Source organism: Caloenas nicobarica, chromosome 10, assembly GCF_036013445.1.
Source record: "Caloenas nicobarica isolate bCalNic1 chromosome 10, bCalNic1.hap1, whole genome shotgun sequence".
Lineage (NCBI taxonomy): Eukaryota > Metazoa > Chordata > Aves > Columbiformes > Columbidae > Caloenas > Caloenas nicobarica.
Window position 1 is genome coordinate 3,939,726 of NC_088254.1, and position 26,687 is coordinate 3,966,412.

The following is a 26,687-nucleotide window of genomic DNA, read 5'->3' on the forward strand; positions in this document are numbered from 1 at the left end:
GCTTCTCCCCAAATCCCTGCTCTGGGATGCTCTGTGGTGTGAACTACCCTTGCCCCACACAGGGATAAAATCAAAATAAGCACAGAAAGGTTAATATTTGACTCTGTCCATCGCTGCGACATAAAGGACAGATTAATAACTCAGCGTCTTTTTTAATGCTCATCCATAAACGGCCGTCCGTTGTATAATACCACAGGGTTATTTTTAATTGTGTGCCTTTGCTGTGGAAAGGCTGGAAGAGCCTCCCACCGTGACCTCGCTCACCTTTGCAGTATTGTTACTGACCGCTATTTAATGGTTTTGTTTTTAATTGGCGTCCCCAGCAGAGCCAGCCGGGAAGGTCAGCGGCCGCACGGATCCACCGCCCCACCCGCTTCTTCCTCCCGGTAACGAGCAAAACAGCTTCTGGCTTTGGAGAGGAGAGAAGCAGATTTTAACGGAGCCGAGGAGAGAGTGGGAGATGAAAGTGTCTGTGCCACTGCCGGTGAGTTGATGGAGAGGTGACAAGAGTGTGATGGAGGTAACAGGCGTGTAACAGAGGTGACGGAGGTGTGATGGAAGAGTGACAGAGGTGATGGAGGTGGGAAGGAGGTGGCAGGGGTGTGACAGAGGTGGCGGAGGTGATGGAGGAGTGACAGAGGTGATGGAGGAATGAGCGAGGTAATGGAAGTGTGATGGAGGTGATGGAGGTGACCGAGGTGATGGAGAAATGAACGAGGTGGTGGAAGTGTGATGGACGTAATGGAGGTGATGGAGGAATGAGCGAGGTGATGGAAGGGTGATGGAGGTGATGGAGGTGACCGAGGTGACGGAGGAATGAGCAAGGTGATGGAAGTGTGATGGAGGTGATGGAGGTGACAGAGGTGACGGAGGAATGAGCAAGGTGATGGAAGTGTGATGGAGGTGATGGAGGTGATGGAGGTGACCGAGGTGATGGAAGAATGAGCAAGGTGATGGAGGTGTGATGGAGAAGTGATGGAGGTCACAGAGACGTGACAGAGGTGGTGGAGGTGACAGAGGTGTGATGGAGGAGTGACAGAGGTGATGGAGGGGTGACAGAGGTGATGGAGGTGTAACGGAGGTGTGACAGAGAAGTGACGGAGGTCACAGCGATGTGACAGGTGATGGAGGACAGGTGGCCGCGGTGACGGGGGCGATGCGGCCATGACAAGGACGCATGGCAGCAGCACTACAGCTGTGCCGGAGGTGACGCGGTGGGATGCGGTGGGTGTGTGGCAGGGACGTGTCCCAGCAGTACCGGCCCCGCCGCAGGTGACCCCGGCGGTACCGGACCCCGGGACCCGCTTGCGCCGCTCCGCCGCGCATGCGCGCAGCACGCCCACCGCCTCCCGCCGCGGCACTGCGCATGCGCCAAGCGGCAACTCCTCCGCGCCTCTCTATGGTCGCCCGCCGCTGGCTGGAGCGCCGCTCCCAGGCGGGGCGCGGGGCAGGAAGTGACGGAGCGCTGAGCGTCGCTGAGGCGGAGGGGCCGCGGGTGAGGCGGGAGCGAGCGGCGGGTGCAGGTGAGGCGGGGGCGACTCCCCCCTCCCCGTCCCCTCGCCCCGGGGGGGCCGGCGGGAGCGGGCCGCGGCGAGCCGAGGCTCTCAGTGGGTGGTTGGGCCTCGCCCGGCCCTCCCGTGAGGCGCGGCTGTGGCGTCAGGCCCTCCCCGGCCTACCCGGGGCCGTCGTGACGAGACCGGGGAGCAGCTGGGAAGGAGAAGGCCTGCGGCGGCTGGGCCGGGCGCCTCCCTCCCCGGGCTCCGAGCCTCGGCAGGCCGCCTCCTGCGGGGGTCCACGCGGGCAGGGGTCCCCGTGTTACCCTGTGGGGGTGTTTGTTTCCCTATAGGGGCCCCGCGTTTCCCTATGGGGGGGTATATATTCTCCTATGGGGATCAGGCTGGAGGCAGCCCACTCTGCTCCAGCCCTCCTGGGAGCCTGTGTCCCATGCCAGCTTGTCTCTCATTTATAGAGCGGGTGGGCTCAGTGGCTGCTTTCCTCATAAATGAGGGTCGTATGACAAAAACTCGGAGTGTAAGACAGAGTATTAGACTTGAGCTTTGACTTTCCAGGTGTATGTAGACAAATGTGCTCAGGTTTGTCACATGCGATGAAGTAAATCATTCACTGCATATGTAGGTCATTCCCTCTTCTAAAGGATTTGCACATAAAGTAGTAGGATGAGATCCTTTGAGATGGTTTTCCTTTGTTTTGGTTTGTGTTTGTGCACAAACATAGATTTTGTGAAGTTTTTTCTTGGTAAAAAGGGACTGTTATTTATGAAAATGATCCTTTTATGATGGTGACATATACTGAACTTTTTTCCTTGTTTTCAAAGAGATGCAAAAAGCATTAAAGGAAATGAAATTTTAGTTTTACTGCAGATACTTGAGGGTGTGTTATCTGTGTTTGCAAAGTGCTTTTTGTCAGCTATCATCTTGGAATCCAGACATTGTTATATTGGGTTAATATAAATATGCAGAAACAGGAAAGAGAGGAGGCTGTTCCTGAAGAATTAACAGCTTAGTTACCAAATTTAGCATTTGCTTCCCTTTGAAGCATCCCCTGTTTTCAGTCCCCTGAAAGTTGGGGGAAGTGAGTGTTTTCTGGCAGCATGTTATTTTCATTTTTGTTTTTTCCTTGCATCTTTTTCCAAGAAGCTCAGCACAGGAAAGGCTTGAAGAGAATTAAAATGACTCTCACAGAAATGTGGTTTATATGTTGATGTTAATCTTCCTGGGTTATCTCCTGTGGTTTCTGTCCTTGTGTTCCTCACAGTAAATATCAAACCTTCTCCCTTTTACTGTTTATTACAGCATGGAAAGCAAATATATACACTGGTAATTTTCGTTTATGAGCTTGTCGGCTCTTTTGCACTACCATGATATTAGTGAGCCTGTCATCTTCCTGTGTTCTTTGTCTGGAGGAAGAAATCTCAGATCAAAGGATGTGCTTAGCTGCTTCAAAGCATGCTGATACGAGTTCAGTCAAGTGTCAAAACTGAGGGAATTACGTGGGACTGAGCAACTAACTAAACAAAGTGTGTTTTCCCCTGTGTGTTCTGGTAGAATCTGATGCTGGAGAGAACAACTTTCTTTTTTCATTTATCTAATTGTTGCAGTAATACTAATGTTCCTGGAGAGCATGAAGACTTTTGTCTTGGACTCCAGTGTTGATTTTTTTTTTTTTTCCCCTCCTCTTTATCTATTCCTTTTTAGGTGTTGGTTTTTATTTGTATGGGCAGAGTTCAATCTTCTCACTGCTGGTTATTCACAAGCAGCTTTTCTATTTGTGTGCCAAAATTTAAAAAAAAGAAGTGAAGGTAAATTCAAGGATGTCCGCAGGCAGAACTAAATACTAAATGTTGCTGTTGGAAGCTGTTATTCTTGAATTCAGTTAGAAAATTCTTCTTAATGATGAAAACAGTGATTTGTGTTACAAACAATTGTACAGACGAAGCCTTGTCCAGGGATGTACATGCTCGCTGTGATCCCGAGTGCCTGTGTGGATGTTATTTCCACCCCACACCGAAGACAGAAGCTGACAAAGCCGGAGCCTGGGTGGGCGCCAGGGCTGTGGGCCGGGGGATGCTGTTGATGCTGATTCAGGTTGTCACTTGCTGCATCTTGTCACAGCCAGGCCTGTGTCTCTTCACAGCAATTGTGGGCTGGAAATATGGCTACGGACTGGCTGGGGAGCATCGTGTCAATTAATTGTGGAGAAAGCTTGGGAGTCTACCAAGGCCGAGTGTCCGCTGTGGATCAGGTCAGCCAGACCATCTCCCTGACGCGGCCCTTCCACAATGGAGTCAAGTGCCTCGTGCCAGAAGTCACCTTCAGGTTAGTGACTGTCTTGTTTGTCCTCCTGCCTTTTTCCAGGCAAGGTCTGTTTGGTGCTTTGGATGTTTTGGGTTTGTTTTACTCCAGAAATAGGCTCCTTGCCTTTAATCTCCGAACTGCTACTGAGCGTCTTTGGATAAGTGCTGTTTCTGGGAATTTGTGCACAGGAGGTTATTTTCTGGCTCTGTGATCCTCGTGTTGGAAGTAGTGTAGCTCATATTTGGAGGTTATTTGTGGGTGAGGCTGTTTGTGTGTGTGTGTGTATATATATATATGTTATATAGTGTATATACATTCTGTTGTTCAGTTTTCAGGTAGTTGAGAGGGCTGGCATACTCTCTTAAAGCTTTAACTTCAGCCTGTGTGCTATATGTAATTAAAGTGTAACAGAAGAGAAAGCAGAGTGCTAGATCAATTAAAATTCTTGCCTCGATGCAGTTAAATTAAGTGCAGTTATTAAATCCAACTCCATCCCCTCTGTCTCCTGTCATGTTCTTTCCTCTGTGTAGACAGGAGAGAGTGTAGAACCAAAAAGCTGAATCAATGCAGCAATATCGTAGCTCCCATGAATTCTTTCCCACCAGCTCTTGGTAACACTGTGCTTAAAAAGAATAAGAGTCACTCATCGCTGGACATTTTCCTGTTACCTGGCATATTACAGTAGTTAAGATTCTGAGTCACTGATTTTTAAATAAGATGGATTAATTGAAATCAGTACTTGTAATTTTTTTTTTCTTGGATTCTGAAGAGAGCGAGTGGAAAAAGACAATGACCATATTCCAGGAGATGTGTGGAAGTCTGTAGCAAGCTCTTGATTCTTTTATATCCCAGCTGGAAAAATGCTTACTAAATTTATAGTAGAATACCCTAACTTCTGATTTATTTCTCACAATCAGTGCAAGTGGAGGTCTTTGTAACCACTTCTTTGTTTCATTTTGGCTCATGCTCAGTGCTGTATTAGTTTTCTTTATCCTTTTTCTGAGGAAAAAGGAAGTGCCATCCTTGTCTGAGCATAGAAATGGATTAAAAGTAATAGTAGCCTCCAGGCTGAGATTAATTATATTATCTAGAAACTGTTAAATTAATGTAGATTTCCGCAAAGGTCTATGCCAGTTGATTCCATTTTCTGTTTGACTGATTCCTGTTTCATCTAAGAACAGAACCTTTCAAACACAATCCAGGTGCAGGATAGAAATACTCGAGTTGTTATTTTGAAGATTCAGTTGAATGTTTTGATGTCTCTGAAAATATCCTCTGTGTTTCAGTATTAAGATTTTTTTCTTGTTTCTATGGATAATGGTGTCAGAAAAAATGCACGGTACAACGTTTTTCTTTAGGGATTGTGTTTTGCAAAGATATCTCAAATGCTAAATTCCTAAACGTCTGGTTTTCTTTTCCTGTTTTTAGGGCAGGTGACATCACTGAGCTGAAAATTCTGGAGATCCCAGGGCCAGGGGAGGGCAGACAATGTGGCGAGCTGCAGCAGACAGAAATGGGCATCCCTGGTGTTGGGTGCCAAGTGGGTCCCAGTCAGAATGGCACTGGAAAAGTGTTAAAGAAGCCCATCTCCAGCAGTGCCCCACAGAATATCCCAAGGAGAACGGACATGAAGAATCAGGATATTATCATCTCTCCGCAGCAGCAGTGCTCCAAGAGCTACATGGATCGACACATGGAAACACTGACTCAATCCAAAGGCTTCCGCCGTAGACACAATTCTTGTGAGTATATGTGTTATCCTGCAACTTTCCTTTTTACGTACCTGATTAACCACTGCAACATCTACCCTTCTGCAGCAAGGACATTTCAAACGGTGTGGGGAACTTTTTTCTATTTGCTTTTGTGCTTGTATTGCCACCTGAAGGTCTGGAGGAGAGGAAGATAAATCGTGAGGAAAGAGGAAGATAAATGGTGAATGCAGTGCCTCAAAGTATTATAAGAATAAATCTTCCAAATGTCTGGCACTTATCTTTAAATATGTAATGATTAAATGATGAGGCAGTCTCATCCACAATCTTGAGTGTGCAAAGAGCAACATACTGGTGTTTTCTTTACTGCAGCATTTCTGAGAGAAGTGTGCTTGACACCTATTTACGTAAAAAGCAAATAGTTCTTCAAGAATTTTTTGTTAAAGTGAATATTCACATTTAATTAGCGAAGTGGAGATATTCTCTCTCCCACCCTGTGTATTATTCTGCTTCACCAGCATCAAATGTTCAAAAATGTAGAGCCAAATAATTTCCTCATTCCTACTATCTTTCCTATTTGAAAATTGCCCAATTGCCAGCTTCCATTTTTCCTCTAAATGGAACTGGAAACAAATTGCAATATTATTAAGCTTTTCTATTTAAAGCCTTAGTATTTGTACGTACTTGTAGGCTGATGTTACGTTATTTGCTGTGTTGAAAAAATACAAACTAGTGGGCTCTAATGAGGTTGATGTAAAGATACAATCAGCACATCTCACAGTCAAACATCCAGTATTTTTGTTTCCGTTCAAAAACTCTTCAGCCAGCTCTCACACTCTGCCAAAATTGGATTTTTTTTTCTCAAATCCCCCTGGGCTATACTCCTTTCCAGATCTTCGTCATGCATCAGTATACATCCAACATATTTCCATGACTTAATCATTGAAGCATCAGTATCTGTCCAGCATATTTCCATTATTTCATTTTTTTTCTCCTTACTTTTGTGTTTAGAAAAGAAAGAAACCCAAGTTGGGCAAGGACGATTCAACAGGGAGATTCAAAGCTGTATTTTTGTGGAGAAGTTCGTGGACCTCTGAAGTCTTCCTCCCCCACCAACAGCTGTGTTATTTTCTGAAAGGGTTGTAACTCTTTCCATATTAACTTTGTTTTGTTTTGTTTTAAGTGATTGCCAAACAGGGTTGATGGGAGGAGGAAGGCCAGAATGATGTGGAGGGGGAGGCGTGTACTCCTTCGTGACCATCTTCAAACCTATTTGGTTTTGAGTGCTTTTCTTCTACCCAGGCCTAAACACTGTAGTACTTGCTGTGGGGAGAGAGTTGTGGTTCCTTCAGGTTGTTTTGGTTTGGTTTGGTTTTTTAATTATTCTTTGACTCTTCCTAAATTTCAGTGAATTGTTTGAATATGTTACTTTGGTTGGTTTTAGGAAAACTTTGAAACTTCAGTGTTAGCTACCTAAATGTCCAAAGCAACTTCTGCTCTGCTTTATTCTGGCTGGCTGGAACATGTAGGAGGATTACGTCGCTTTGACGCTGTTTTACCAGCATCTGGTAGATATGGGGTGAGCAGTGAGGGCTTCAAACTGCTTCAGCCCACAAATAGCTTGTGTTGGTTTTACATAAGTACAATGGCAGGTCAGATTTTATTTTACAAACTTTGGAACAAATTGAGCATGGTGCTAGATGTAGATTATTGCTAGCTTAGATTCATTTTAGGATAAATGAAGTAGAAAAGTGAACTCTTACCCCCTAAAATGTGTGTGTCTGGAGAGGAGGTGAAATGATGTGTGAATCTCAGAGGGGGACAGAAGAGGTCCTGGCTCTATAGAGATGGTGGGTACAGGCATCTGGAGAAGAAAAAGCTGAGATGTCATCTAGAACTTGAGTCACATCGGGTTTAGTACAGCTGCAAGTTGACCTCCTGATGCCCTTTAGCGTGCTAAGTCAGGGACAAAGTTCCCCTTTTGGAGTACTTGTGTGACAGGAATCAATAAACAACAAATATCAACACAGTTTTCACAATGGCTTCTGGGCTGTGCTGGGACTGGGCTCGTTCGTGCCAGAGCTGGCGGCAAAAGCTCTCGCAGGGATCTCACAGCAAGGCAGCCAGCTCTCTAGAGACTTTACGTTTGCTTGTGTGCTGTACATGAAAGTTGTTTGGTTTTGGTTTTTGGTTTTTTTCCTAAGAAACAAAAAAAGCCTAGGAAGTATTGTTTATCTTTTGAGGGAGGTGCTTTTCTGTGCAACTTCAGGCTGCCAACTTCACATGTAGCCATGTGCTCTTCTCCTTAGTAAACTTTACGTGTGCACATACGGGGCAGAGACACTGGAAGTTGTGCTTCAAAAGGAGCTGGGCTAGAAGGTCTGGATTTCTGTAGCTGTGTGGATCAGGCTGTGGAAGCAAGTGCAGCTGTGAAAAGCAGCTTTCAGGCAACGATGTGTGCCAGGAGTGCCCTGGAAGGCAGTGGACATGTCTCCTGTTACCCTTATCTCACATTCTTCTGCTTGAGCTTTCCCTCCCCTTGCCCTCTTTTTAGGCTTTTCCCCTTTTTCTTCTGAATGGCATCAGCTGCCCATCATTTTCCCTGTTCAGATGGCGACACTTGAGGAGGAACACTGCAAAACTTTGCTCAAAGCTTGTTGGAGGCCTCTGCCATGTTCTGTGCAACTCCTGTTCTGAGGTTGTAACAGTTGGTGGAAACATAGCCGGTTGTGTGGGTCAGCAGTATTTCAGAGTTGGCACCCATCAGTATGGATTAGAGGGTTGCCCACCACCACATGGGCACAGCTCGTTCCGATGAGGTACAGGCTTGGCCTGCATTCATTGTGTCTACAGGGCAGCTTGGGCGGCTTTCCAGCCATTGTTCGTGCAGCTTTTCTAGTGCAGCTTTTGATTCTGTCAGCATTTACACGCTGCTCACATCAGCTGCTTCTCTCCCCTGGATCCAGTGCCCGTCGGTGCATCCATCCCCACAGTTTGCTTTTCAGGTCAGCTGAGTGGAGTTGTTTGCAGAAGAATCTGGGAGCGAGTGTAAAAACTCTTGTTGGGTAAATGGAGTTGCCATAAAACTTGACGTTGAGACAAGAGGCAGGTTTGCTTTGCCACTCTGTTCAGCGTAGGCTCCAGCTTATTCATCTGAACTCTCAGAGTCCCTTGGCTATTTCTTTGACCTGGAGTTCGTGAATGTTTGGAGAATTCGGCCTGTTGTGTTGGGCTGGGTTTGCATTTCTTGTGCAGCTGATAACAGCATTGGGTGCAATTCCCCTGTCAGCAGTGGCAGTTGCCAGCTCCATGCCAAGTTGTGTGCAATTTTGGAGTGATTTATATGCCAAATTTGGAAGTTGCACATTAGTAAAAAGCTTTTCCTTTCTCTCAAAACTGCGCGTGTAAATGGTCACAGCTTGTATACTGGAATTCTCCTTGGCAGAAAGACTTACCATTCTCTCTCCTAAATCATGATCTATCACCAGCAATTCTTGAGTTCTGCTACCTGTCCTTCACGGGCTTCTTGGCAAAAGGTGTATTACCGTAGTCTGTTCTCACCCAGTTGTTTATAAAAACTCCTAGATGTCCTCAGCAGCTTGAAAATCACTGTGTCTGAAAATAAACTACTTGCTGTAGTTAGTAGAAATTTCAAATTATTATAAATAGAGAGACTATAAATAGAGAGTATTGTCAAAGTGTGGTGAGGCTGACCGCTGTGTGACTAGTTTCAGTTGCTCCAGGACGCACAGAGTAAATATTTCGTGCTGGCTGTTGTACTGATACTGCTGTTTCGAAGAGGTAAGTGGCTTTATGCTGCGGTCAGTGGATTTTCACGATGCAATAAGGTAAATAGAGTAAATCCAGTAGGCTGGGTAGCTGTGTTGCTGCGAGAGACTTACGCTATTAGCTGTCTAACTTTGTAGATGTTCTTTACGCTATTTTATTTAACATAGCAGCGCTGTAGCTATAATGCTATTATGGTGTTGGAGGAGAAAGGGAAAAACCAACATCTTTCATTAGGCTAGGTAATAAAGCTGAGGAAAGTTGATATTTTCAGTCTCTGCAGTGCTTGTTGGGCAAAACTGTTTTGAAACTGGTATAACTACAGCACTCAAGCTTAGGTTTAAAACAAAAAAACCACCAGAAGAACAAACTGCTCACATTAGGAAAATGATTATTGTGGGGGGTTTTGCTTGATGATTCCACAAAACCTTGAAGATTTAGGGTCTTATTCCCTGCTTTTCAAGGTGGGAAATACTGGACTCTGACTTCTTGTGTGCTTTTTTGCTGTTGCTGGACTTGTGAATTACGGCGTAACGGGAGACTGGAGTTGTGGTGGCTTTGCCAGGGAGTGTTTTAGGGTATTCAGGTCTGTTTTGTTTAGCTCAAGTACTTAAGACAAGGCTCCAGAGAAGGAGCTGCTGACCATTTCAAAGAGCTGGGAAAGTTTTCAGGTTAGTCACTTAAACAGTTCTCTAGAAAAAACAAGTGAGACACTGTCTAAATAAAATATGGGAAAAATAAATGGGGGGAAATCCTTGCTGAGACAATGCATTCCTAATTGAGAATAAAACCAAGTACATATCCTTAGCAAACCATCTTTCAGCATGGTATAAATTAGACTTGGTGTTAGGTGAACATCATGCTGTTAAACAAGTTTGTCAAAGTTTACGAAGTCCTTTGTCAGCGTCTGAGAACTCCAGGTGAGCCAGCCCATATCTTCCAGGAAAGAGCTCTCTGCTCTGGTCTGGTTTTATAGTGGTTTCTGTAAAGGCTTCAGGTAATCATAAGGTGGTTGTAGAGCTAACGGCTGCGACTTTAGGTCACGTAATTGAGCTACGGAATAACTTCGCTGCGGAGAGATGAGTTCTGTTTATTAATTCAGTTGAAATTGGCACACTGATCTTCAATCTTGGAGACGTGGGGAATTACACCTCTGGTTTGTTAGGGAGGTTGTGGCTGTTTGACCAGTTTGACCCCAGGTTACAAATAAGCTATTGCAGGCAGGGAGAAGAAGGGATTTGCCAAGACCAAGCTAGATTTGTCTGCGCTTCTGAAGGTGACAAGTAACTTTACAGAAGGCCATGGAGGTTGTCCCTATTGCAAATCTTTTGGGGGTGTTTTCTAAGTATTCTTGACATTCTTCCTGTCTTCTCTCACTGATTTGCAATAATGGGTGAAGACAAAAAAATGCTGCTTTTTCATTTATGGAGGGGGAATATAAAGAGCATATATCGTGGTGGTGATTTGTTTCTGTGTTACCAACTGGGTTTTGTCAAACTCATTTGTATAAATTACCCACAAAGGTGATTACCTTAAACTATGAGAAATATTTTAGTAGAGCAAGTAATTTTTGTGTGATAACTCTTACTCCATCTGTTGGACACCGTAGGCAATACCTGTGATTACTGGAGTTGGCCTGAAATATTTTCTAGTAATTGCAAATATAACAATGGGTAGAACAAACAGATTAATGTTGTCCAGACCTGAGTTTTTATGGGTGACCTGAATAATAATGTAAGAAATAAGGAAGTAGAGGGATATGGTGACCTCGTAATTGCATATGAGTTTGTATCACTCCTTGATCTCCAGCCTTAAGCTGGGGCTGAGGAGGCTTTTCATGACTCTCACTCCAGAGAAATCGGGCTTTCGTGATTACTGGTGATTGGAAAGAAGCGTATTTAAACATGCAAAATGACAAATGAGTAGAGCAATAAGAATAAGGAAAAGGACTTCATATCAGTACAGAAATGTGTACCTATGGATACCAAGTGTGAGGAAAAATAAATGCTTTATATTCAGTTCGCCCTTAAAGCTTATTAACAGGTGGCCAGCCTGTTAGGGAAGAAGCCACCTGCATTAGCTTCTAAAATTTAGGGAAATTCCATAGAAGGTCTTGGGCCACATGCCTGTGCGAACATGAGCTCAGTATAGGAGGAGAACTGTCCTACATCATGGCTCGCTTATTAGCTTATCACTAATGAAACAATATCTTGAATTAAATAAAATGTGGCGAAACACTTAATTTGCTACTGAGGTCAAGTTTGTTTTTCTAACCTTGCTAGTGGAAAGTCCCTGAAATTCTCTTTCCCAATGCTCCTGTTCTATTTTCCGTTAGCTTATCGTAGCATGAGTAATGCCAAAGATGAGGTCTGCAGCTTCTTTGGGAAGCGAGCATCCCTTGAGTCAGCAGACTGCAAACAAAAGCTTCCCTCTCTTACACTTTCTCAGCAAATTTTGTATGACCAAATGTGGCTTTTTCAATTTACGACACACTTTCAACTTGCTTTTGTCTTTGTTTAGGGTCATCTAGTAGTCGTCATCCAAACCAAGTGACTCCAAAGAAGAGTGGCCTGAAAAATGGGCAAATGAAGAGCAAAGATGATGAGTGCTTTGGAGATGACATTGATGAAATCCCAGACACAGATTTTGATTTTGAAGGGAACTTGGCCCTTTTTGACAAGGCAGCTGTGTTTGAAGAGATTGAAACTTATGAGAGGAGGAGTGGCACGCGTTCCCGGGGGACACCAAATGAGAAACCAGCTCGTTATCGGCACGACGAGAACATCTTGGAATCAGAGCCCATAGTCTACAGAAGGATTGTCGTACCCCAGAACGCTAACAAAGAATTCTGCACGGGTATGCCACATCCTTTACTGATAAGGATGCAAACTCTGCCGTTTTTTTGGGGCACATGTGGCAGATTTTTTTTTTTTTCCCCTATGGGATGTCTACCAGCTTAATGTGGTACAAGCAAGGGCATTTGTTTACATAAGGTTGGATCTGTGTCTTGTATCTACATACAACCTTTTTTTGCGATAGTTCCGAGATAAAAAATATTCAGATAGGACAAGAAGGTAAGTTTTTTGTGCAGTAGGGAACCAAACTGATGGTTGGATAACAAGAATGAAAACTGAATAGGAACCATTTGAATCCTTGCTTTGATTTCAGTAGCATGACGAACCCTCATGGACTTGACTGCTGGCTCTTGAGAGAAAGGGATGGTCTCAGGATTCCAGTATATGGTAGTATGTTGTAATTGGTGCTTTTTTGGTAAAAGGCAGGAGATGTTGTGTTTCTTATATTTTTTTTGGCCAAGCACCAAGTAACGGTGCTTTCACCAGGAGCCAGTTCTGTGTGCCAATGGATTTTACTATAAGGAATCATTTTATTTCTATACGTATGCACACTATGAAGTGTAGCAAGTGTACTTTATGCTACACTTGGGTGCAAATTCCCTGAAACTTCAGCCTCGCGGTTTGGTTTGCATGGTTTCTAGCACTTGCAAAATGTAGGAAATTTGGCGTTCCAGGCACATTTCTTTTCCACATCAGAATAAAAACAAACTTCAGATCTTTTTGTAGAGAGATACTAAAGAGCTAAAATCCCAGTGGTCTGGGCACTGAGCAGAAGTGTTGTGAGGGCCTAGATCTGTCATTCTTTCTCTGCCCAGAAACTCCATCTGGGGCGTGAAACACTTCAGAGAAGGAAGCTGATTCATTTGCAATGATTTGCTGCTTTTCAATTTTAAAAAAGGTCATTTTTTTATATGATTCTGCTATACAACAGTGTCTTGGTTTTCCATTTGTGTCATCCATTCTCCTGTAGATCTGTTCTGCTCTTGAATGAGATAAAAACGTACTGCATCATATCAGAACTTGGCTGGCTCAGTATTGTGTTTCCAAGGGTACTTCAGGAAAAGTAAAAGAACAGAGTAAACATGCAGTGAGACTTTCCCTTGAGTGCTTTGTCTTTCAGAGTTTTAAGACTTCCTGAAGCAGAAGTGATCGTTTAATATTAAGACCTTTTGATGAGGGTTTTTTTTTCCTTCTGCTTAATTTAACCTATTGCTTTTTAAATCTTTGAGTCTTCAATATCTCTACAGTGTCCTGTGGCAAGAAGCTCCACCAGCTGTGTGTGTGAATAAGCACTTCATTTTCTTATGTGATTTACTTTGTTTTTTTAAATTTGCTGTTAATACTTTGTGAATTCATCTTCCAGCTGGCTTGTTGGAGAGTAGACAGAGCCTCTATGTATGTCTAGTCTGAAACAAAAGCTAACCTACTGTTAGCTGCCAATTTAAGAAGGATTGCTGATACAGTATTCCAGCAGTACAGTTCTGGGAGGAAAACTCTTGACATGCAATAAGCAACAAGCATCAGTAAGTAAATGCAGGGGATGCAAATGAAATCGTGTTTTGCTAAACTCCATCGTCCTTTGCTACGGAAACTCTTGGCTCCCCGTTTGCAATGTGCTGAAGGGAGCAGCCTGCTGAAAGGACTGCTGTTTTCTTGTTTTGTTCTTGGCAAGCCTGCACAGAGAGGGTGACGAACGACTCCCCTCTGTAGTTGCAGGGTCTCTCTGGCCTCATTAGCTGCTGTTGGGTGATTAGTCTCCTGTACAGAATTCTGGATTTGTTTGGAAGAAAAGCTGCCGTGTCACACAACGGGCAGAGGACTGACAATAACAGTTCCCCGTTGCCTGTGCTGAGCAGGGCACGTTCACAGTCCTGTGAATGCTGATAAAAATGTCCCAGTGCTGCCTCTCTCTAGATGTTTTTCCCACAGAAAGTGACTTCTTTTGTGTCTGCTGAGGAAGTTTACTTTTGCTTAGGAAATGCTACTGGCTATCTAGCAAAAGCTCTTATAAACAGTTGTAACTTGCCTGCTGTTTCTGGCATTCAGTCTAGGGCTTTTCATAGCAAGTCGGCCCTCGGAGGGACAGAAAGATGTTCAGTGTGCTCCGAGTAATGATGGACTGTCACTTGAAAAAAAAATCCTGATTTCTTTTGTTTAGCAACTGGAAGGAGGATGCTGAGCTGTAGGCAGCCAGCTTCTTGTAGTGGCTTAAAGAGCAGCAGCTGCTGAAATTAAATGAGAGTACCAATAGCCCCAAAAGCCGTGATTTTTGGATATGTCTGTGGCAGGAATTGTCTTTCTGCTTCTGAATTCTCCCCACAGGGTTGTCTCTGGACTCCTAAGGGGATCTCTACTTGCAAAAAGCACTTCCTAGTTATAGTAGAAATAAAGTACTTCATATTTTTCCCCCCCTAGGTCGATCTTGAAGATGATTGTCTTGAAAGAGCTCTGGCTGATAGAATAATTATTCTGTCTGCCATAATAGCACAAACAAAGTGATGCTGCTGATTGACAGTGAGCTAAAATGTAGCTCTTGTCACTGTGGGAGAGGAAGAAGTCTGTGAATCTTTGCATGCTCTTTTATGTGATGTTTCCATGGAGCTAGGAAATAACTGGGATTGTGCAGTGGTAAAAAACAGCCAACTGCTGATGCTGATTCTCCAAAAGACTAACCTATAAGGCTGATAGTCTGTGTCGTTATTGCTGACTAAAATAGGTCGATCTGTGTAGGATGTAAGCAAAGCTTGATAAACATTTCAGTCCACCGGGATACTTTTCTGAGAGCTAATTTCATGGAACCAGTCTGTCATGTAGGTGTAGTAGTGTGTGTTTTAGAAGCCAGCAGGGAACGAAGGTAGGGATCTGTTCCAAACAAAACCCAAAACTTTAAGCTAATAGAGTTTACCAGGTGTTTGATCATGACTGAGCTGAGTCCATCCCTGGGGCTCCACGTATGAATCTCTCCCAAATATTTAATTAGTCTTTACTCTTTTAGGCTGGCTGCTATTGATCTGTCTCTCTACTATTACTTGATGCTTGAAAGGGCACGTGCATCTCTAACCCAAATCTGCTTTTCTGGAAAGGCCTGTCCTTTTCCTGAGGTGTAAGCTGTCTTTCTCTGCTTGCAGAGCTGTCCAGCTAGAGAATGGGATGTTGGCACGGGTCTCTCTCTGTTCCTTCTGTTGGCTGTCATCATTGCAACGATCTGTGTTTGAACAGCACCGTGTTTGGGGATCGGATCTTGCAGTAGTAGCTTCAAAGCTGATGTCGTGCAGTTATTTTGAGCTCAGAGGACTTTGCAGTAGGATGGAATGTCTCAGTTTGTCATCAGTGACTCTGTGGTATAATCACAAGCACACTAGGCTCGCCAACTTGTTCTTTTTTTTTTTTTCAGTTCAACTCTCCTTTCCTCTTAACTTTGTTTCTGCCAAGAAAGCGTCTTTATGAGAACACCGAGATGAGTAAAGAGGAGAGCTGTATGCCACGTAGGTAAAGGATGTACTTCTTTCCTCGAGGGACTAGTAAGGCTTTGTCCAAAGCGGGTTCTCTTCTCATTAATGCTGTTAGTGTAGAAAATATGCTGTTTCCATCCCAGTGTCTCTTCTGGAAAATAAGTGGGATTTTTCAAACTCAGCTGGTGTAGAAATTTGAAATAGTCATTTGTCAAGTGAAAGCAGGACTGTGCTCAAAAAAAATTGGACTAAGCGTCGATATTTCTCTGTGTTCTCCCTAGCCAGACTTCAAGCCTGTCCTTCAAGAAACCTTTTTTTCCCCCACGGTAAGGAGATAGTGAAAGAAAATTTGCGCTTAGAAGTAAATCAATTTAGCAAGCACAGCTTGGGTGCCACGGTTGGATTACAGAACTAAGGCTGAGTCTGTTCTGCAAGGATGGTACTGACATTACGGCTCTTTTTCTGGTGTGCCATGTCCTTGACTGACTTCTCTTCTCTCTAGGTTTTAGCTCTTCAGTCTATGGATGGCTGCCTTACAGCGATTGTGTATATTGAATGTGTGAAGCGTTTCTGGGATCTCGGAGTTGAGTGCAAATTAAGTTCACTGTATCCAACCACAGCAGAAAACAAAGTGGTCATGGGGCAAAGTCTCTTTGTCCCTTGGACAGTTTTTTGCTCAGCCAGAGTGAATTGTGCACTAATGCTGGGAGAGGCTGACATGCCAACATCAGCCAGATCTCCCACAGAATTTATCTTAATTAAAAATAACGATGATTAAAAAAAAAGGCAAATCGAGCCCTTAAGGTTGTGGAGAAAATAATTGACATTTGTGGGACAAGTAATTGTGTTACACCCACTTCATGTAGCTGAATCTTAGACCACGAGCTGTGTGGCTCTGGAACCTGGAGTGATTTATTGCTAAAGGAGAAAGTGGATGGCTTTACGTACAGCTATCAGGAGATCCTAAGTCTAGTTCCACCTCATCCATTCCTGCAGCTTGCCTGTGTTTATTTTAGCAGCTAGAGAGGAGTAGTACATTGTAAAAAACCCTAAAATAGTAAAGATGGGGCTTACACACTTGATATACTCTCAGAGCAACCCTCTCTCTTTCCCCGCCTCCCCCCCGCCCCCTGCAACTGAAAGCACAGGAGGCATTTGCACTTCTGATAGGAACGTTGCTCTGGGCTTTCTCGGGGGAAAAAAACTCTTAATTTTGTTAACTTCTGGAGAGTTAGCTCAGTCCTTCAGCAGGCAAAGGGCGTTTTAATCCACCCAGTATACATGTAACATTGCACAGTGAAGCTCAAGGAGATAACTTGGTCGCAGTCACAGTGCCCAGGACAGAGTGTGCCTCAAACGGAGAATACTTCATGTCTAATCAGGCTTCAGCAGTACTCTGCGTGTCACGAAACTGTTTAGTCTGTATCTGCCTTTTTCTTTTCCAGGCAGCTGTAAAATACATTTATTTAATATTAAAAGGCCTGAGCTAATTTATTTTATTACCTTCATTACCAAACAATAAAGATGCACTGTCCAACCCAAACATAATTAAAGTTGGCAGGAGTTCAGGTTTGTTGCAGTAGTGTTATTGTTTGTGGGTTTACACTTTCTGCCAGAGTTTATTTAACTCCCTCGGCCTGGTTTTGATAAGCCAGTCTGACTGGTTGGACCTTGCGTGAGTGCGAAGAAGGGAAGTTCTCTTGGCATTTAAGCCTGCTCTTGAGAGGGAGCAATTAGGACAAAGTGTAGCACTGGCATGCGAAATGCAAGTTCATCTCATGCCTCCCAGTAACCCCCTTTGCATTAACCCACTGGGCACTGGGTTGCATCTAGGCGATGGTAAATGAGGGCTTGCAAAAGCTCTTGGTCTGAGGGACATGGTTATAAATGGTTACAGAGAAGCCACTGGTGACGGTTGTCCAAAATTGGACAGGTTCGAATATAGACTGGGGAGTTCGTGCAAAATTGAAGCTGGGAATTTGTGGCCCTGCAGTCTGGAAGGAGCAAATCCACAGTTTGGGAGCCCCCTGGTTCAGGCTGGCAGAGGCTGTGTCCTGTCAAACTATTTGGAGGGATCCTGACCTCAGGTCACTCATTCCACATCCTCCCTCAAGCTTGAAAAAGCAAGACCCAATGAAATTGCAAAAATATGAATGGCAAGAGGCAGAGCTGAGCCTTGCATGTCTCCAGAGGCTGAGAGGGTGTGTGAACGCAGGGCAGGTGCGTGACTAGTGGGGTGGGTTTAGGATTATTAGTGGCTTATGATTGCAAACGTTCATCAGCTGCTATCAGGAGGCAGAAAGGACTTTGATAATGTGCACGCTCGCATGTGTGCTGCATGTAATGAAAGACTATTAACAGCAGGAGCTTAATTGGCAGTTAGCATGCAAGGTCAAGTGTGTGAACACGTTTGGGCCCTCTGTATTGGCAAAGCACTAGCCAGTGAGTTCAGAAATGAAGGCTAGAAGGATTCAACAGGATCTGCTCTCCACAACATTTTGCTGTTACCGTGCAGGAATACCTCCAATTTGACTCTGAAAACCTCAAGATGTGCAAAACCTGCCATTTCCGCTGTAACTCAACTTAGCGGTTTGTGAGCGGGGCACCCTGGGGAAATACGGCAGCACAAATAATTCCTCACAATCAAAATACACGGTGTTTTGCTCATTTGAATGTGGCACTTGCTCATTGCAACTGGTTCTTGCTCTGGTTTTTGTCTGCAGAAGAGCCCGAGCCCGCGAGGTTTCCTCTCCGAGCGGATGCGTACGCAGCGGCTGTTCCCCTTTGAGCTCGTATTGCTGCAGAGCGTTTTCACTGGGCCGTGTCACGTTCCCACGACTCTTTCCCATCAGCACGGGTGATCCCAGTCCTGCCGTGCTGCTGGGCTGCCCTCAGCACCCCGCTGGCCGCTGTCACCCCGAGCTCAGCAGCAGAGCAGCTGATGGGAGTGCGAAGGTGTCACCTCCCTGTCCTGCAGAGCAGGAACTAAGTGTATTTCCCAGTAAATTCCCAGAGCCTTGCACAGCCGGACTCTGCTGGGATTGCTGGTTTAGCTGGGAGCGGTGCTTATGAACGATGGGGGAGGATGTTTCAAGAGAAGAAGGGGCTTGGATATCCGAGTTATTTTGGGAAAAAAGCTGGGATGAAGATGCTGATTTCCGTGGCTGAAGATATTCAGGGATATGCCGCTGGCTGCTGTGGCAGTTTTCTCCCCTGTCACTGATGTTTTGCACTTCCTTCTCCACATACCATGAGAAATTATTTTCAGTTTCCTTGTCCTCCACAATTCAACACACTGTCAAAAAATTGCTGGAGCTCACCTCAGACTGAGCTGCATTTCGGTGGCAAGAAACCCCGTGTATTTATTTGTAGGAGAGTTTACATGTGTTACTGCAGGGCTTAGTTCTGTGAAGTCAGTGCCAGCCTGGCCTGCTTGGAGAACGAACATATAAAGAATTGGCCAGAATGGTTTATTCAGGTTTGTGCTTCTCTTACCTGCTGATTCCAGGCAGCTTTGCTATAGAAGCAAGCAGGACAGCTTGTATTGCTGCCTGCTGCAGGCAGTATTCTCAGCGCTTAACAAAACCTCTCTTGTTTGTTTTCCCTTGATCCACATGCTGGAGCATTTCCTGGCTTGCAGACCAGGCTGTCAAAAATGTCTGGGAAGTATTTTTTTGCTGACTTTATTCTTTCAGCTGCAACATTCCCCTGCTGCTTCAGTGTATCGTGATGCAGCTTTTGTGCCTGCAGCCAGCCCTTCAGCTCGGGTGGTGGGGACACCTACCCCATAAATGCGGGATGTCTTGTTTTGCTGTGATATGCGGATTAGGGGCTGGAAGTTTGGGACTGGTTACTACTGATGTCAGGAAGCATAATGCGTCCAGGCTTTTTTTGGTGGGAATATCTGGTTGACAGCTTCTCTTCTGACTTTCACAGAGATGGGGAACGCTCATATAGGTGTAGGTTAAAGCACTGGTGGCCTGGAGACCGTTAAGAAAGATCTTAATATTCATTCTGTAAGTCAAAAAGTTCTTCTCAGTCCACATGTTGCTAAAATTGCCAGCTGCCTGCTGAATTTTTGTGGAAATGTACATTATTTCAAGCCCAGCGGTTGTGTTCAGCTGTCACAGCTTCACTCAGAGTGATCTGGCTGGATTCATTTGAGGGGCTTGGAAGGAACCTGAATTACTGGGTTAAGCAGACCCTTGGTAACAGCTGATCAGCCTTTTGACCGTCATCGTTTCTAAGTGCTGTCATATAAAACTTTACCAGTCCGTGGCATTCTGAAAAAAATCTCTGATTATAGCCTGTCTTTGAACCCTAGACTCCGGGCTGGTTGTTCCAAGCGTCTCTTACGAGCTTCACAAGAAGCTGCTCTCGGTTGCCGAGAAGCACGGGCTGACTCTGGAGCGGAGGCTGGAGATGACGGGAGTGTGTGCGAGTCAGATGGCCCTGAGCCTCCTTGGAGGACCCAACAGGTAAAGCTGTGCCCTTTTCCTGTGCTGGGGGTTTGCCCCCGCTCAGCAGAGCTTGACTTATCTTGTTCTGCTAAGTGTGGGTGAGGTGAAAGAGGCTGTGAGGTTACTTTTGAGGTCAATATAATTTGGATGCCCGCTGCCACTTTGCTAGTCCTGCAGCTGTCACCTGTCTGCCTTCTCTGCCTCTCAAAGAGAAAACTCATCCCAACACTGTGCAGACCTGTGTTTGTAGCTCATGTATCAGCTTGTTCCCAAATAATCATGATGACAAGTGTGAGGCTCAGGCTCCTGAAGCCGGAGGAAAACTTACAGGAGGTTTCCATGTTCACACTGCTTTTTTTTTTTTTCCAACTCTAGCCTCTCTGGAAAAGAACTGGCTGAACATACCAACATGGATGAATGACTTACTAAGGGCTTCTCTTTGGCTTCTGCATCCCAGATGTAGAAGTGCTTCTTGGGTCAAAGACAAAACAGAGCTGAGATTTTTCTCTCTATTTACTGGGCATTTTTTTCAGGGAACTGAGCTTTGCAGATTAAACTATTTCAGGATTTCTGACGAGCTGCTCCTTTTTGCAAATAAGTAAACCTTTCCTTTGTTTTTATGTGGTACAGTTTAATGATGTCAATAAAACCAAAAGTCAGCTCATGAAAACAAAGTGCTGCTTAGCTTTCCACAATGCTAAATTACCTTTCAGGCATCCACACCTAAACTGAGAATATCCTGCTCTTTTGGAGGCTCAGTTTCTGAGCAGGTTTGGAGTGCACTTACTGCTCTTTGTGTGAATATATGTGCTGACTTTTTTGAAGAGGTCCACTCTGTGCCCGCACTTACCATAGCTGTTGGTGTGGGCAGACAACTGCATGTGTATTTTTATGTTGTTGATAGATGCTCCAAATGATTTGCTCTTAGGATGGAAGGTGAGCCCTTACAGATATCCATCTGTTTATGCAGCAGGACTTACCTGCAGTCCAGGACCTGATCATTTGATTGAGAGCAGTAAGTGACGACATACCAGGCAGCACTGAACCTATCAGCTGAAAATCCGACTGTACGCCACCCTTGATGGCTTGCAAGACATTTAAATAAATCCACTTTATTTTCCAGTTGATGAGGCTTAGGGAGTAGAAAGTATTTTTTCTTCTTCTTTTTAACTGTGGCTCTGTTGACAGGGTAACTCACCCCATATTTTTAAGGCTGTATATTTAGCTTTCTTCTAAAATCAGAGGGGCAGAGGAAAAGTTCTCCTAAAAGCAGAATTGCACTGGCTTCAGCATTGCTGCATGAGCAGTGAAAATGCCCCCTGCTTTGAAAGTCTGAGTTGGCTGTGTGATGAACCAGGATAGAGCGAGACCTTGTGCTCTCTGCTGCGGGTGCAAGGAAGCCTGGCGGGAACCTGCAAGCAGAGCAGCTCTCTAGCGTCAGCGCTACAGAAGGATGTGGGTTCCTTCTCAGAGGCAACGGAAGATTTGCAAAACACCTGAAAATTTGCATTATAGAGATTTTTTTTTTTTTTTTTTAAATTCCTCCCCCCCCCGCCCCGCTTACAGGAAGAAGGTAAGAGGTTCTTGGGTTTATTAAGCCCCTTTTTGTCTGTGTTTTAGGCTGAACCCGAAGAACGTGCATCAGCGGCCCACGGTAGCCCTGCTGTGCGGCCCCCACGTGAAGGGGGCCCAGGGGATCAGCTGCGGCCGACACCTCTCCAACCACGATGTCCACGTCATCCTTTTCCTGCCCAACTTTGTCAAGATGCTGGAATCCATCACCAACGAGCTGAACCTCTTCAGCAAGACGCAAGGCCAGCAAGTGTCCAGTGTTAAAGGTAAGTGAGCAAGGGGCAGCTCTGCTTTCCACCGACCTGTGCTGCTCAGCTCTCCAGCGCTTGCCCGGTTTGGTGGCACCATCTAGTGGCACCACCACAGGCAGGTGGCTGGTGGGACAGCAGAAGACTCGAGAGGTTCAACAGCGGAGCACTTGTGCTGGTACAGATGTTTCCTGTATGAACAAATACAGAAAAGCTGCTGTATGGATCTGAGTCAGAGCAGCCATGCTCTGAGGATAAGGGCCTGCCTTGTTCAGCATATCGAAACCGCAAGTGAATGAGCGTCCAGCTGCTGCTTCAAACAGAGCAGCCGGCTTTGCTGAACTGGTCCCAGCAGCTGTCAGAATTCACATCTTTTAGTGCACCCTGGAATCATCAGCTGATGCCGCAGCTTCTGGGAGAGAGCTGGCTTCTGTTTGTCATTTTCAAACCTGTTTCATTTAAACTTCTTGGGAGAAACAAAGCTGAGAATTAGGGTGCTGCACAGTGTTTTGTGTTGTGGGGGGTAGAGGGGGCTGTGCTATGCTGGCTGAGCTACTTGCCTGTTATCAAATATGATAAAATACTTCGCACCAAGGACTTTGCGATACAGAGCAGGTGAGTGCAGTGAGCCCCGCAGAGCTCGGTGGGGCAGGCAGCAGTGCAGCACACAAGCCGCCTTTCCATAGCAGAGGTAGATGGCAGATTCCAGAAAAACAGGCCTGTTTTTCAGCTTGTGGAATAGCAAATGATCCTTTTATAGTGGAGAGAGAACACCACTGCTTCCCTGGGCTGGTGAGCCAGCTCAGCAGCAGCATCTGGGGCTGCTCAGATGCTGAACGCTTGATGAGATTTTGTACCTGAGAGACTGAGAGTGTTCTCCAGAGTGCTAAAGAGCTTTTAAATGTTGGTGACAGTGTGTTTTGCAGAAGGACAGCAATAACGACAGGCAAGGTCAGCCTGTATGCAGTGAGATTGTGAGTACTAGAGGGAAAAAAAATGAAATATCTGCTGGCAGTGCAAGCAGGGAAGGCACTGAGCCTTCGTTTGTGGTTTCAGGCTGGTCCTTGGTGCTCAGCAGTGTGTTTGTTTCTTTCAGATCTCCCAGATACCCCTGTTGACCTAGTGATCAATTGCCTGGATTGTCATGAAAATGCCTTTTTGAGAGATCAGCCTTGGTACAAAGCAGTGGTGGACTGGGCTAACCAGAACCGGGCACCTGTCCTCAGCATAGACCCTCCGATCAGTGAAATGGAGCAGGGCATCGACGCCAAGTGGTCGCTGGCCCTAGGTCTGCCCCTGCCCCTGGGTGAGCGGGCAGGGCGCGTGTACCTCTGTGACATTGGCATTCCCCAGAAGGTCTTTCAAGAAGTGGGAATAAACTACCACTCGCCCTTTGGTTGCAAATTCGTCATCCCCCTGCACTCCACTTAGAGCCCAGCCGGCCATGCGGCTCTGAAGGGAGAGAAGAGAGAAGGAGGAGGTCTGTCAAATAAGCTGTCCAGTGGATCTTGACTAGTAAACTCGTGACGCCTTAAGGATGTGAAGTTCTGGGGAGTTTTCCTTCCAGAAGAAACATTGTGTATTTAAAAAAAAAAAGAAAAAAAAAGAATAATCATAAAATGAAACAAAAAAAGAAGGAAGCGAATGTTCCTGCGAAGCTGTTTTTGTTCTCTTGTGCCATTGTATGAAGGAACATGCAGGAAGATGATGGTGTCTGTCCCTGGCAAAGGCGGGTGCTGCTGCCCAGGCCTGGCAGGGAGGCTGTTTAATGAGGGGGTGTACATGGAGGTGGTACAAGTGACACGTGGTTTGGAGATTTGTGGTTTTTGGTCCTTCTGGGCGGATAGACCTAGCAAGGACACCTGGTGGGAACAGCACCCCTTGATTGTGTAGAAATAACCTCCTGTTGCAGTTGTACCAGGAGGGAGAGGATTTGTTTTTGTTACATTGTTCTTTCTCACTCCCCCTCTCTTGTTTTCTATTCCTAAAGGCAGCTGTAGCTCACTCTCCCTCCTGGCCCCTCAAGGAGAGGGTTCCCTCTTCAAAAAGCTTGTGTCAAGAGCCAGAAGCTCTCAGGTTGCACATGCTCTGGGAACTAGGCTAGGCCTTATTTGCTTATATACTCTGGCTTTTTGTTTGTTCGTTTAGTGGATGAAGCCCAGGTCTATGGGAGCGAGGCATGTTTTGGAAAAGAACTTTTCCAGGATAGTTGGTTGGTTTTGGTTTTTTCTTTCTTTCTTTCTGGCACAGCGAGTGGCTGAATCAGGGGAAGGATCATGAAGCAGGGCAGTTTCACCCTGGGTTTGTTGCGTCGTGTATGGTGCAGGTGAAGTTCGGTGAGTTCCCCCAATGCTTCCAGTATCCCTGCTGCACTCAGTGTGTTTTGGGATGTAGGTCAGGGATCCCTTCATTCCCTTTGGGCTCAAAGCCTGAGTATAGGGTGGGCTTGTGTGTGTGTCTGTGTGCTGGGAACCAGCTTCAGGCAGGAAGGACTTGGGTCCTGCTGCCCTCCCGGAAGGCTCTGCTCTGAATTACTGTAGGGGATCTGCCCCAGGTTTCTTCCCATGCATTGGGTTTATCTTTCCTGTGTTCATTTTCTTGGCCCGACGGGGCCTTGGTGTGGTGCCTGAGCAGAGACAAGCTGAGGAACTGTCAGCTGGCTCCGGGAACCCGTCACGCTGGCTCTGGGCGTGTTCTCTGGAGGCTTTGTGCACAGGACCTGACCCAGGGGAGTGCAAGGTGCTCAGCTCCCTTCCTGCTCACTCCTGATGCCCTGAGCACAGACAGGGCTTGAAGCTCTGCTGCTCTTCTGGAACCTTTCCCCATCCCCAGAGCTCCCGCAGATATCTTGCACAGACCCTGTTCTGGCAGCTGGGAGAGCTTCAGAACTTCAAACGGAGCTTTTTCTCCAGGGAAGCTGGATCCCTTCTGAGGCCAAAGCACAGGAAATGTCTGGAAACGGTCACCTTGGTGTAGCTGCTCTGTCGCTGTGCTCTGCTGAGCAGGTAGAGTCCCACCGAGCAAACCCACTTGTGTGCTGAGTGGTGAGGATTCACACATCAAGCACTTGTTTTTCCCTTGCATCAGCTTTGAACAAAGGCCAAGTATATCAAAGGAGAAGAGAAGAGACTTCCCTGGTTGAAAAGCAGCAATTGAGTAATTAATATTGCCTGCAAGTGGGGAGTGACAGGGCTTTGAAGCCCCAGCCCGTGAGGCTGGAGAGCGCTGGGCTCGTCCCCGCCGCTGCCTGAGGTCTCTTCGCCTGCCAAACCTCCTGCCCGTTGCCGTATCTACCTCAGGAGGACCAAGGGCTCTGCCCCTCTCCGCAGCCAGACCCCCAGCTCCCCCGAGCTTCTTTCCCCGCCGAGGTTTGGACAACTGACCCACATCCGCGGGCTCATGCCGAGTGGCCTTAGATGGCCGGGGGACCCTTGGGTGCTGCGACGGGTGTAGCTCTGCCCTTGAACGGTTCCTCTCCCGGAGGAAGGGCAAAGCCCCAGCACCTCTTCCTTGGGTGAGGCCTCCAGTGGCATTTAACAAGCTGTGGTTGTGACTCAGCTGCGCTGGGAAGGGGTAGCGATGCGGTTGGTTATTTCAAATGCAAACGTGAGCCTTCCCTTTGCCTTTCTTGTTTCTTTGGCTGTTTTGGCTTCTTTAGCCAGGCAGAGGAGCAGCGGTTGGTTTAAAAAGGTGGATGAGTCTCTCTTGGTGGTTGCTGTAGTACAGTGTTGGGTTTAATCCCCTTATTTTCACTTTCCTTGCTCAAGACACTCGAGAAGAAAACTTGCTCTTTCAGTTTTTGCTTTTCTTGCTATTTCTGGGTTTGGCTGTTCAGCTGTCGATTGTACACACTGAGCAGTAACAGCGTAGAAACGTTCAGGGCTCCATCACTGGGTCCTTTTCTGCCTCTGTGCTGGAGTTACACACCCAGAAGGGCACTGAACCAGGTCAAGATGGTTTTTTTTGCAGGGATGGCAGCCGGGAACGGGTCTCTACTCGCTGCCGCCTAGCGCCAGGGAGCACTAAGGCCCTGTGAAGCAATAGGGTTCCCCATGTTTAAGCAAAAAAAAAAAAAAAAAACCACCAAAAAAAAAAGTTGAGCAGTGTTGCACCACAGGAGGGTACAAACCCTCACCCATGCAGTGTTTCAGGTGCAGCAGGCAGCTTTGGGCTGTGTTTGGCACAGTTAAATTTCACAGTGTGCTCACTGGCTGGAGAGATTAGATTTGGGTACTTGGCCGTACTTTCCCTCAGATATCAAGTTTTACTTGAGGAAGTGCTGGGCTCACCCACGTGAAATGCATCTTTTCTGCAGGTCTGAGCTCTTCTTCTGGAGCACTTAGAGACCCAGAAAGGGGTCTGGGTCCCTCCTTCTCCTACATTACCAGAGTTAATTCAAAGAATGGCACACTTTAAAAAAAAAAAAAAAAAAAAAATAATCTGTGTTTGAGATAGTTTCTACCCCAACCTTAACCACCATCATAGGAACAGCCCACAAGTGCTGCTTTGGTCACTAACATGTGAAGATCACTGCACTATGCCACTGCTTGATATTCCATTTGTGACCTAATGTTTGTAACGACTAATTCCTGCCACTACTGGGGGATGTCCTGAAATAAAGTGCAACTATTCACGTGTGCTAATCGTGTACAGCTATTTATTTGCCGAGGGAGAGTTCAGTCCACTCGCCCTCGCTTTTCACCCTCCAGTGAAGCAAAGATTCCTGCTGCTTACTTTCCAGTTAATTTTTTTAACATCTCCATCTTCCTTTGCAGAAAAGGCAAAGCTGG

At 45.8% G+C, this 26,687-nt stretch overlaps 1 protein-coding gene across 2 annotated transcripts; it reads left to right on the forward strand.

Annotated features, from left to right (window-relative positions):
* The first annotated feature begins 420 nt into the window (after positions 1 to 420).
* On the forward strand, positions 421 to 26,528 carry EDC3 (enhancer of mRNA decapping 3). 2 transcript variants are annotated; one of them, XM_065642105.1, is made up of 7 exons: positions 421 to 484; positions 3,655 to 3,836; positions 5,244 to 5,557; positions 11,831 to 12,166; positions 19,942 to 20,095; positions 21,698 to 21,915; positions 22,994 to 26,528. In XM_065642105.1, the coding sequence occupies exons 1-7, from the start codon at positions 461 to 463 to the stop codon at positions 23,326 to 23,328; spliced, it is 1,563 nt and encodes a 520-aa protein (XP_065498177.1). In that variant the 5' UTR covers positions 421 to 460; the 3' UTR covers positions 23,329 to 26,528. The 2 variants fall into 2 exon arrangements, with proteins under 2 accessions (XP_065498177.1, XP_065498178.1); XM_065642106.1 differs by lacking the exon at positions 421 to 484 and adding an exon at positions 1,425 to 1,523.
* Positions 26,529 to 26,687: the final 159 nt, after the last annotated feature.